At 35.5% G+C, this 12,866-nt stretch overlaps 1 protein-coding gene and 2 long non-coding RNA genes across 3 annotated transcripts; 2 read left to right on the forward strand and 1 right to left on the reverse strand.

Annotated features, from left to right (window-relative positions):
• The first annotated feature begins 31 nt into the window (after window positions 1-31).
• PSAL (photosystem I subunit l) lies at window positions 32-2,052 on the forward strand. Its single transcript, XM_028197347.2, has 2 exons — window positions 32-527; window positions 1,347-2,052. Exons 1-2 carry the CDS (start codon window positions 366-368, stop codon window positions 1,836-1,838), a joined length of 654 nt encoding a protein of 217 aa, XP_028053148.2. The 5' UTR covers window positions 32-365; the 3' UTR covers window positions 1,839-2,052.
• Window positions 2,053-5,532: 3,480 nt separating this feature from the next.
• On the forward strand, window positions 5,533-11,644 carry LOC114273826 (uncharacterized). The gene is made up of 9 exons (XR_014364198.1): window positions 5,533-5,672; window positions 5,808-5,920; window positions 6,046-6,151; window positions 7,507-7,581; window positions 8,420-8,583; window positions 9,378-9,436; window positions 10,201-10,463; window positions 10,941-10,989; window positions 11,081-11,644. It is a non-coding gene; the product is annotated as an uncharacterized LOC114273826 (long non-coding RNA).
• On the reverse strand, window positions 9,571-10,248 carry LOC145822629 (uncharacterized). Its single transcript, XR_014364199.1, has 2 exons — window positions 10,085-10,248; window positions 9,571-10,000 (listed from the first exon to the last, which is right to left on the reverse strand). It is a non-coding gene; the product is annotated as an uncharacterized LOC145822629 (long non-coding RNA).
• Window positions 11,645-12,866: the final 1,222 nt, after the last annotated feature.

The following is a 12,866-nucleotide window of genomic DNA, read 5'->3' on the forward strand; positions in this document are numbered from 1 at the left end:
TCTTATTTAATTTATTTTTATTTCATAAGTTGATAGGCAATCAGCTGCCCATTGCCATCTCTCCTTGAGATCTTCTGTTCATCAAGAGCCTAAAATATCCTTAATCACATACCAATTAACCATGAGACTCATCCTATTCCTAGCCTCAGCTAATGTGGATAAGGGATAAGATCCAAAACACTCACTCATCCAATGAAAACTGTACATGTTCAACCCATCATCCCCTGACAGCCACAAGTTCTTGTGAGCAAAAGATATTCCTTTGCCTAGTCACAAAATATTGCATTCTCTCTCTCCACTCCTTATTATGTATCTCTATTATTTTTAGTTCTGAAGAGTAGAAGTCTTTGGTAGGAAAAGCAACCATGGCAGCCACAGCTTCCCCAATGGCCAGTCAGCTGAGGAGCAGCTTTGCTTCTTCAACAAGGGGACTGATCATCCCTAAGGGTATCTCTGCAGCTCCATTGAGAGTCTTACCCTGCAGGAGAAACTCTTCCTTCACCATCAAAGCTGTCCAGACAGACAAGGTCAGGAGAGAGAGACTGTTCTCCTTTTTGAGTGCTTTTAATTGGGTTAATTGTTGCATATTTTCATTTTCCCTGATTCTTAATTGGCATAATTTATAGTTGCTCCCTTGGACAAAATTACATTCCATGGAGGAAGGAAAACTTGATGATCAACCTTGGTTAAATGCAATCAAAACTATCAACACTCAAAAGTAGAACTCCTCCCTTTTCAATTCTAGTATTAAGGCCAATATCTATGAAATTAAGAGACATCCAGTTGATAGTATTATTATCTCAGTTGTTGAAATCTTAAATGATGACATTGTAATTGTTAAGTTTATTATATGAGTATGATTATATATTGTTATGTTTTTTTACATAATTGAATATTTGGTGTAATGTCATTCTCATTGTATTTATAAGGGGGAATTGTAAATTAGTGATATTTTTACAAAATATTAATATTTACAAATTAATGAAAAAACTTATGACTTTAATTATTAAAATTGATACAATTTTTCACTAATTAATATATATATATATATATTTGGAAACTTGCACTGGAGTGCAATTTTCCCTATTTATAAATTCTCTTTTATTAAATAATGAAAAAATTAAAAATATGTAGTGTTAGGAGTTTAGAAAATTTGAAGTTCTTACATAAAATTAAAACTATGAATGACATATCTAAAGGGTGTTAACTCATACAAGTCGATTACTCGATTTTGCTTTTCCATACAAAAGAATACTAATCTAAATATATACAAGATTTTCACGTGATACTCATAATTTGTCTCAAATCTTTTATATTCTTAGCACAAATGTTTTATTATTGTGCAGCCTACTTTCCAAGTTATTCAGCCCATCAATGGTGACCCATTTATCGGGAGCCTCGAGACTCCGGTAACATCAAGCCCATTGATCGCTTGGTACCTCTCCAACCTCCCAGCCTACCGGACAGCCGTGAGCCCACTTCTCCGGGGAATTGAGGTTGGCCTGGCGCACGGCTACCTCCTAGTTGGGCCTTTCGTCAAGACAGGCCCGCTAAGAGATACACCGGTTGCCGGCCCAGCCGGATCTCTAGCAGCAGGAGGGCTTGTAGTTATACTAAGCATTTGCCTAACAATGTATGGGATTGCATCATTCAAAGAAGGAGAGCCATCGACTGCACCGGCATTGACTTTGACTGGAAGGAAGAAGGAGCCAGACCAGTTGCAGACTGCTGATGGTTGGGCCAAGTTCACTGGTGGGTTCTTCTTTGGTGGCATTTCTGGGGTCATTTGGGCCTATTTCTTGCTCTATGTCCTTGACCTTCCTTACTACGTCAAGTAAAAAAAAAAACAAGTTTATTAGGACTCTTGTCTCTTTGTGTTGGTGATGTACCTATTTAGGATTTGAATTTGGAAATGAAAGTTTTTATATTGGAGGAGGAATCACTTCAAGGATGATTGTTATGTATGGAATTTGTCATTTGTTTTGTGAAATTGTGTAGATATCATTGCTGAATGAATGATGGTATGATAAAAAAAATTTACTTTTTATTTTATTTTATTTTATTTATTTATTTACATTTAGCTGGAGGGGAATATGGAAAAGAAAATTGTGTTATGCTGTTATAAGACTTGAACGTAGACATCAAGTCTGGTAACATAGTAGCTCATAGGTAACCAGTTAGTTTTTTACTAAAAAAACGAGATTTACAATGATGCTGAAGACACGACTCTAAAGTCAACATAAGTGACACTCAAACCAGAGGTTTTTGACAAATAACAAAGCTTTTATTAACTTCTTTATACTTGATTTTGGTTGCCAATGAAACATGGCTGTTACACATGATCTTTTAGCAATATATGGTCAGTTTGTGGAACAAATTTGATTCATACAACTAGTTGTTTGAGCTTGCCAATGCAAAGTGTTATGTTTTTTTTAAGGGAAAATTCAAAGTGTATGTGGTTTGGGAACTTTCATTTTTAGTCAAAAAGTCACTATAAATTATCACGTTATTTTATCTACTTTTTTATACATGGCTGTTACACTTGATCTTTCAGCAATATATGGTTAGTTTGTGGAATAAATTTGATTCATACAACTAGCTGTTTGAGCTTGCCAATACAAAGTGTACGTTTTTTTAAAGGGAAAATTCAAAATGTATGTGGTTTGGGAACTTTAACTTTTAGTTAAAAAGTCACTATAAGTTGTCACATTACTCTTTCAATTTTTCTGCATATCTTTTTATAAAAAGTCAAGAAGTTATTAAAATAGTATGTTCCCAAACGAGATGGAAATTAAATAACAGATCTTCAGGGTGTCAAATGACAAAATTCCAAAAACATTGTCAATATTTATGTTTTTTGATCTTGTGAATATTATGGTTAGATCGACCATTCACTCAATTTACCGACATGTTGTGTTTGAAATAGGAAGCATAATATGAATGTAATAGAAATTATTTTCACTTTTCTGTTTTTTTGTTCTTTTCCTCTACAAATCTATGCATACATTTAAGATTCAAATATAATTACAATAAAATGTTTGGTAACATTTACGTATTCAGTTTATATTTATAAAAATTTTATAAACTGCTTTTTGTTATTTTTAGAAAAACATAAACTACAAACGCATTTGGTTTAGACAAAATGTTTAAAAAAATTTAAAAATATAAAAAAGAGTGAGAAATGACAAGTGGTGGTAGGTGGTGGCAAGTGGTGACGGCGGACGACGGTGGTAGAAAATGATGGCGGGTGGTGGTGGCAGAAGGCGGTGGTGGAAAATGGTAGCAGGTGGTGGGTGATGGTGGCAGAAGACGGTGGTGGAAAGTGGTGGCAAGTGGCGGGTGGGTGGGTGGTGGTGGCGGAAGACGATGGTGGAAAATGGTGGCAAGTGAAGGGTGGTGGTGGCGGCGGAAGACGATGGTGGAAAGCAGTGACGGGTGGGTGGGTGGATGGTGGTGGCAGGTGGGTGGTGACAGGTGGGTGGTGGTGGCAGGTAGGTGGCAGGCGGTGGCGGTGGTGGTGGTGGGTAGGTGGGTGACGGTGGCGGGTAATGGGTGGTGGCGAGTGCGTGGTGGTGGTGGTGGTGGCGGCGGGTGGCGGGTGGGTGGTGGTGGTGGTGGTGACGGGTGGATGGTGGTGGGTGATGGTGGTGGTGGTGGTGGTGGTGGTGGTGGTGGTAGGGGGGGTGGTGGTGACGAGTGAGTGGCAGGTAGGTGGTGGGGGGTGGTGGTGACGAGTGGGTGGCAGGTAGGTGGTGGTGGTAGTGGGTGGTTGGTGGTGGTGGCGGGTGGGTGGCAAGTGGGTGGTGGGTGGTGGTGGTGGGTGGGGATGGCGGGTGGGTGGTGGTCGTGGTCGTGGTGGCGGAATACGGTGGTAGAAAATGGTGGCAGGTGATGGCTAGTGTTGGGTGGTAAAAAAAAAAAAAAACTCAAAACTCAAAACAGAAACACATTTTTTGAGTTTATATTTTTTGGCCAAATTTATAAACTAAGACCACAGATTTATAAATCAAAAATTTACCAAACAAGTTTTTATTTGATTTTTTAAAATTTTTGTAAATATAAACTGAAAACGTAAGTGTTACCAAACAGCACCTAAGGATCTGAAAAAGAATTTAGAAAAGTATTTATTAAATAATATAATGTGTAGTGTAGATTCAAATTCAAATTGAGTACAGTGTGAGTTCCACCTAAAATGAATCTATTGTACACATTCCACTTTGTAAATGTTTTTCTAGATACTTCTTATGAATATGTAGTATTGTTGCAGCCACAAAGTATGAAGAAAACAATATTCGACAAAAATATTGTAAATTTGGTAGAAGTGGAACCATGCAATATGTACAGCTGCATTTTGGACTCTAAAAACTATTTAGTAGTTATGACTTGAATCCTATTTAATGTGTGATTCCAATTACATTGAATCATGTAATTACTTTCTTCTATTTTTCGTCTTGTGTTTTAAAGAAAATAATTGTGTTCCTTGCTAACAAGACATTTGATCACAGTAAGACATGTCTATAAAAATAAAATTTAATAGTCAAAGTTTAAAATTAAAACAAAATGTTACACATTTCAAAGACCTTATATCAACTTTAAATATTGAAATCATTGAATTATTAAGTATGACAGATGATCTAATCCAATTATATACACCATTCAAGGTTTGATTTTTTTTTTTTTTTTTTTTTTTTCATTTCAAAAAGCATGAATGACTATCAATAGTACATCACTAAATTTTATGCTAGCATTGATTAATCTCAAAAGTTTTAATAGCATAACAACTGTCAGACATGAGTGAGAACTATAATTGCTTAATTAATCAACACAACCATCATCCATATAATGCCCTTGCTTTAAATCAAGGAATAGTATAAACTACTTATGTTTTAATCTTCATGGGCCCAACTTATAGTATGAGATCAATTCTTATATATATATATATACAAGTTCATAAGAATTGATCTTCTGTTTTATTATGAATTTGTATATATATATATATATATATTGGTCAAGTTCCTAACACATTAGACATAGATCTAACTAAAATATAAAACATGTGTTTCAAGTTTTTCCAAGAAAGTGGGAATGGTCAGCTTCAGGGCTAGGTTTTGACTCCAAAACCCGGTCTGCCTGTGCAAGGGAGGGAGAGAAGAGCCTTTGGTGAATGACCATTGCATGACCTTTGCCACTTGGGGAAGAAGGTGGAACAATTCCCTTGGGAAGGGCAGTTAGGACCAAAGTGTCCGCCAGCTGCAAAGGCACCTTTTTCTCCACACCCAAAAGCTTCCTTGCTTCTAAAGATGGTGCACCCACTACAGGAAAAATAGGTTTTAATGGCGTTCTTTTAACGACCTTTTTTTTAAACGTCACTTTTCTTAATTTTTAACGGCGTTTTTATAAACGTCGCATATTGTTTAACCAAAACGACACCGTATTATAATTGAAGGCGTTGAAAACCGCCTCCAAATGCGGTAGGATCACGTGCTGATCCTTCTTTGTGAAACCCTTATTTTGAATCTGAGCCCTTTCTCTCTCTCAACCATTATATACGCACACATCTCTTTCTCTGTCTCTCAGCGATTATTGATAACTCTAGGAAGAGGCTTCATCTCTCGAAAGATCAATCGGCTGTTCTTGAAGAGAGCTTCAAAGAACACAACACTCTCAATCCTGTAAGTATACATAACATTGAGTCTTAACTTGAAGCTCAGCTATGAAGATCGGGGTAGTTTGGTTATTTTACTAAGATCTCTGTGATTTCTCTCTCTCTCTCTCAACCCTTACACGCACACATTTCTCCATCGAAGCTCCATCTGCACCGACGATTTCGAAGATTCAGAGTGATTTCGAAGATTCAGATCGATTTCGAGATTCAGAGCGATTTCAAAGCTCCATCGCCACCACCATCTGCACCAGCGAGGTAGTGAGCTCCACCGTCTCTCTCTCTCTCTCTCTCTTTCTCTGTCTCTCTCTCTAGATCTCTATCTCTCTTTAGATTTATGAAATCAATGTTTTAAGGCATTCTTACTTGATCCTCATTTGCAGAGATTCAGAGATGCAGTGATTCAGAGATTCAGTGATTTTAGAGCGATTTTGATTTCGAAGCTCCATCCCCACCACCATCTGCACCGGTGATTTTGATTTCACTAAGGTGAGCTCCACCGTCTCTCTCTCTCTCTCTCTCTCTCTCTCTCTCTCTCTCTCAGTTTCCTCTCAAATTACTTCAAATTTTTTGTGGCTTCTCTTCTAATGATCTGAATCTTGTTTTTATTTTTTCATAGTCAAGTTCAAGCTTCTTCCCCTATCCTAGAATCCTAGTACCATCATGTTTAGTCCTCGTATTTTTTTAATTTATTTTTTAAATTTTTAATTTTTTAATACTAGAAATTAGAGATAGCATGGATAAAGAAAACTAAATTATTTTTTTAAGGTTGTTGGTTGGATTCATACCCCACTTATTGCATTGGACATTTGTAGTGAAGAAAAACAAATCAACTTGGACATTTGTTATGGCTTAACATAAAATTTTTAAGTTTTAACAAGTATATATATGAATTACCGGGATTGGTGAGTGAGTTTGAAACTTCCAAATCTGAAGATCCAACATTAGGTGGCTCGGCAATGGCCTAACTCAACTGTTTGACAACACTTCCTTCTCCTTTCGTTATCTTTTCACTCCATCATTACCTGTATCATCTTTAGAGTTGAAAGGATCTAAGCTGAGGATCTGAATTGCTATTGGATTTTCACTATTAATCAATGTGCAGTCTCCTTAGTATCTTATTTTGAAAAGGGAGTTGAGCAGAGTAATAGTAGTCCTTTTTCGACTATGGGTTTTGTCTTAAGCAAAATCGTTTCTATTCATTTGAGGTATAACTTCACCAATAAAGCTTGATAGTCTGGTGTGTATGGCTCTATTTTTTCCAAAAAATTGTTGTCTGAGCCCACTTATTTTCCAGAAATTATAAATCGTTTACCCCTGGTTGAATACTTCCCTTTACATTGTCCCTGTAAAGCAATTTTGCCTAACGTCTTTATTTCTTTTCCTCTTTTTTTTTAATAAGATAATTAGTCCCTTCTTACTAGTTATCTGATGAATTCTTAATTATTTCATGCCAATGCAGCTTGAGGCTATTCCCATGTCTATCCATTCTCTTCTGTCCTCATTTCTTGTTGTATCCTTAAATGATGCACTTTAAGTTCACTATCTGCATAATCTAGGTGCAGTATGCTGAAAATAGTTTTTTTGGCCTACTGATTGTTATTTTGTTTTAAAAGTGCTTTCATTACTTCTAAAGAAAGAGAAAAAGAAGTATGATTGACTGATTTGTGCAACAGTTTGAGATATAGTAATAAATTGCGAAAGGTTATAAACTTGATCATATGTGTTGCCTTTTATTCTCTGAGAAATCTCTGATGTTTGAAAATACTAGTGACTTAAATTCGAGCAAAGAATTTCCAGCTAGATGTCCTTACAGCTAATTCTTTTCTACCATGTTCAACTAGGTCTTGTGTATTGTATGGATTACTTAGAGAAAAACATTGACTGGTTGGAGTCCAAATTAAAGCCTCTTCTCAAAGGTTAGTATTCAAGGCCTACATTGGCATGGACTTGTAACTTTTTGTTTTTTGGAAGTGATTATCAACCATCCTGGATTCCTCGCTCTCAGATTTGATTCGCCCAATTTCAAAGGTAATTCTATGGTTTTTTTTTGGTTTGATCTTGCAAAAGCTGGACCTCTGGACCTTTATCAGCGGAATATCGATCTTCATCAGTTTTTATGGGTTTTCAATTATTACGTGGAAATTAATTTATTTCCTTATCATTTTGTTTGTAGGGTTTGCGATTGTTTTTTAATTTATACTATTCCTGTGATTTGTGTGTAAAAATTTAAGTTTTTTTGATAAATTTCTGCTTTATTATTATTTTTAATCTGTGTGTTGACATTGATTTTGTTTGAGAATGGGAACAATTTTCAGCTTTTTTGGACATACTAAAGTTATAAAAATTGGCTTTAAGAATTGTAAAAGACTTAAGTATGAAACCCAATGCCTTTGTGCTATCGAACTTCTTTGGACTAGAGTTTCTGAATTATTAAGGTCATTTTGGTTGTGATTGTATGGTGGCCCAATGCAATGTGGCATCAAAGTGCTTGGACTTGAATTGTTAGTTTTATTAAACTGTACATCTTATTGTTTATTGACAATTATGCATCATTCCCCATCATCATGCATAGGCCAGTACTGAGTGGCTGTGGAATTAAAACTGACTTGACAATGTACGAAAGAGGGACATTGATGATTAATTGTGTGTTAACTTAGTTATTAAATTTTTGTTTCGATAGTTGGGATGTTGGGTTGAAGTTCTATCGTGTATGTTTTACTAATTCTTGAGTTACTTGTTTTTGAGTCATTTTAGGTTGACGTTCACTTGTGAAGACCATGTCTCATCACCAAGTGGATGATGCTGAATACATGGCAGATAAATATGAAATGGAAGATATGGATGATGATATGGACGAAGAGTTTCGTGGAAGAGAGATGGGTGGCTTAGACTCTGATGTGGATGAATATGACTACTTGGTTTGTGATATAAACTTTATAAAGTTTGAACCATAGTTTGTTGTCATGATATGCTATCTAACTGCAAGTCTTACCACTTTTCCTTGTTTATTTCTCTCCTATTGGCATGTTTTTTCTCTCTTTTTTTCAAGTAAGTTTTAGATGTTTTTTCCCATCAAGCTCAGGATATATGAAATACTAACTGTTTGGTACCTATTTAGAATAATAAAACGACAGATACTTCTGCTGCTCAAGCTAGGAGAGGTAAAGATATCCAAAGAATTCCTTGGGAGACAGTACCATTTTAATTACATTTTACTATAAGGCATGCTGTGTGTTTTCACTCATTTTAATTGCATTTGTATTGGCAATCTTCTACTATTTTAATTAGCTAGAAAAATGCTGATACACAAAACATGGAGTTAGGTTTTTTGTACTGTGGTTGGTTGATCTGAGATGTATTCAGCTTGTGCTATGCTGTTTTCAAACTTTGAGAGCATCTTTATCATATGCATTACTCAGTTGAACTGAGGTGCATCTTAAGGCAGGGCATATTTGAGAGCATTTTTATTTAATGGAAAAAGAACAATGATGTCAAGCCTTATACTGCAAATTTAATGCAAATTTAACTATTTTGAAATTTCAGTTTGATGTAAAAGCTCCTTGCTCTCATTCTTTATTTTGAGTATAATTGTATGCATTGTTGTTTGTCCTTATATAACATGAACATGTATAATTTTATGCATTATAGTTTGTTGCTTTTAATCTTATTCCAATCACAATTGGAAATTGACTTGGCATGTTGGAAATTGCAGTTCCCTTGTTCGGCTCGAATTGCTCCCACAATGTCAATATCATAGGTTTAATGCTGCAAGTAAGATTTGTTAGAGTTTGAATAGAATACTGTAATGATTTGTGAATGAGTTGGTTTGGGGCTTACTCTTTATCTATGATAACAGCCTCTTGCAAGAAAGACTCAGTGCAAGCATTATCGTGGACACTTTTAACTTTGATTTTGCAAGTTGGTGCAACTTGTAGGACCACAAATAACACATCTGCAAGTAATAACAGTACAGTCACTACAGGAAAATGGGGATTTGATGGCGTTTTGTTAACGACGTTTCTGTAAACGTCACTGTTATTAGTATTTAACGGCGTTTTATAAACGCCGCATATTCTATTAAGAAAAACGACACCGTTTTATAATGGAAACGCCTCCGAATGTGGTAAACTACACGCGCCCTTTTAGTGAAAACCTTATGTTGAATCAGAGCCTTAATACATACGCACAGATCTCTCAACCCTTGATACATAGGCACAGATTGACATGCTGACATGGCGATAAAACTTGTAATGCCAAAAAACTGTATACCTTCCAATGTATCTTAGGGACTTTGGTGATGAACCATCCTTAGGGAACTTGCTATTTTCAACATACCTGAAATTAAATGAATATAAGAAAATTTATTAGCCTTTTAAAGGTAATAGAAAGATGACAATTGCCAAATTTAGCTACATTTACTTTGTGGTTGGTTCATCCCAATACTGGGCATTTCCTTCATTTGTTGAATAGATCTTTCCTTTCTTTGGAACCTGTTCGTAGATGCAGTAATGAAGCATGATTAATGGATCACACAGGCGAAGCACAGAGGACAGACCTAATGACGATTACTAGACATGTTCTTAATGAGCAGTCGAAGCACCCTGAAGCTCACGGCGACTTCACAATCTTGCAGGATGAAGCCTTCACATCTGTTTCATTTGCCCTATGAGGCAAAGTGAGAATGTCTCCCAGCATCTTATCAATTCATGGTGTGGCTCTTCCCTATGAGGCTGGTGAAATCGATTTCGGTGAACCAGGAACAAATGGTCAGCATAGCTTTTACCAATTAATTCACCAGGTAATTTTCATGCTCTGATTTATATATAGTACTCCAGTTGCCAATAAGTAAATGTTCTTACAGATAATGACCATATAAATAGTAAATTCATGCATGAACTAGTTACGTCTGATGCTTCTTGAAGTGTAAAAATATTTCTTATTTGAGGCTGCTAATGAGTGGTTCAATAATGTTATTTTTCTTTTTCTGTAGAGTAGTGTGTATAGCATGACACTTGACCTTTTAATAAGAGGTTTTCAAGAATTTCAAATTAGTCTTATATTATTGTCTTTAGCACATTTAGCTGTTTGAAGTTCCAAGAGGTCTATTGAGATTATATCGTAAGTGCATATCTAGAATCTCTATGACTGGGTATCCAACACATGCAGATGTTGGATCTAGTCTTGGTGCATATCTGGTGTCTTCTTGCTAACTCTAAGTGGTCAACGTATCTGCCTATGTGATCTAATCCCACAAATCTTGATCTGTCTTCCTCAGTTGCTGGCATTCTATGAACACAGAATTGCTGTTGAAGGCTTCATTTGGGGTATCAACTCCTTTGACCAGTGGGGAGTTGAGTTAGGAAAGGTATGTGTTACTTAAAGACTACGATAGATCACATCTGTTTCATTTTTCAGGGTGAAGAACAGAAGAAATTGGATGTACTGTCAAATGATGTTTTTGTCAAGGCTTTGATAAGCAGTGGATGCACTGTGAGTTTTTAATTTCATTTGCTTTCTTCTTTCTATATCATCTTTAAGATTGGATTATTGCCTTGTTGGTGCTCAAAGAAAAGCCCCAATTGGTTGGGGCTGATGAGAATCTATATTATTTACAAACACCAATAGAATCCCATACAAACCAAAGAAGGCAATTCGAAAGCTCCCTAGAGTCCAACATCTCTATGCCCCGATTGACGGGGAGGTTGAGAAGTGAAGATGATGAGGTAAAGTTCAACATGTCAAGTAAGTAAGTTTAGCTTTTATTTTAATAAATAAGATTTCCAGTTCAGAATTTATCTGTACCGTCTTCTGTATCGGAAACCTGTTACGTAACCATCTAAAATTGTCTTCCTGAACCAATATATTGTGAACATTCATGTTGTTTTATATGTGGGTGTGTATATATATAATTATTTGACTTTAGATTTTGAATGTTTCATATAAGATAATAAACAAATATATGATACTATACTAATAAAATAATGGTCAATTTTGCAAATTTTAACAATTCTGCATAAAAGAAAAGAGTAACAATAAATAGTAGATGCGGTGCAATTATATTGTGAAGAAAACATGATCTTCCTATTCCTTTTTCTTTCTCAGATCTGTATTTGACCGTGCTTTCGCTTGTCATATGCTGTCCGGTGGGCCAAAAACAGGGGTTCATTCATTTCTTCCCATAATCAGTTCAATGCTTTGAAATGTATTACTTACATTGGTTGGTCCCACACTCAAGAAAATATCACTAGGCAATACTGATTTAAAAAAACCTAATCCATCCATCTTAACATAGTCTAGTGTCATTTTTCAAAATTTTTATTTCATTATTTGTGTTTTTATAAACAAAAGCAATGAAAAGTTTATAAACACCATAGTTTTCTACTAGAATTTTTATAGGTACATGGCATGCTATATATGCACCATTGCTGCTTACAATATTAGGTTGATAAAGTTGGTTATGGGTGTTTCACATTTCACAATGTTAAGTATATAGTTTATATCAAAGTCAACCTGTTTTTGGATAAAGTTGGTTATGGGTGTTTCACAATTTTTATTTCACATTTCGTTTTTTTGTCATTTATTTTTGCAACCAATCTAAATGTGACTGAATGATCACATATGTTCTTTGGCAGGATGTCAGTGCTTCCCTTTCCAAAAAGTACCCCCAGTTGTACAAGGAGGGAATAAGAAATACCTTCTTCAAATGGAGAGTTGTGGTGACCTTGGCTTTGTTTTCATTTACCAATCATTAGTCATATACAATTTTGTGATCACTTCCAGTTCTAACAGTGTTGATTCGAATGGCAAGATGTTTGGCCTTTGGGATGTCAGCACAATGATCTTCAATTGTCTTGTAATAACTGTTAATGAGCTATATTTTTTGGAAAAATGGAATGATCTATATTTTTTTAGTGAGCTGGGTGTTATCTATTATGTGGATAAAATGGAATTAAACAATTTGGGTTAATGAGCTGGGTGTTATTTATATTTGGAATGATCTATATTTTTTTAGTTCAATCAAATAAAATTAGCCTAATTTCAAAAAAAAAAAAAAAAAAAAAAGAGGATATGACGGCGTTTTTACAAACGCCTCTTAAACCTTACATACTAACGGTCAAATTTATGCAAGCAGATATAACGGCGTTTTTCCAAAACGTCGCTAAATGTTGCCAATTGACGTCAGCATGAGTTTAATGGGACA

Source organism: Camellia sinensis, chromosome 3 (genome assembly GCF_055761805.1).
Source record: "Camellia sinensis isolate YWXY chromosome 3, ASM5576180v1, whole genome shotgun sequence".
Classification (NCBI taxonomy): Eukaryota; Viridiplantae; Streptophyta; class Magnoliopsida; order Ericales; family Theaceae; genus Camellia; species Camellia sinensis.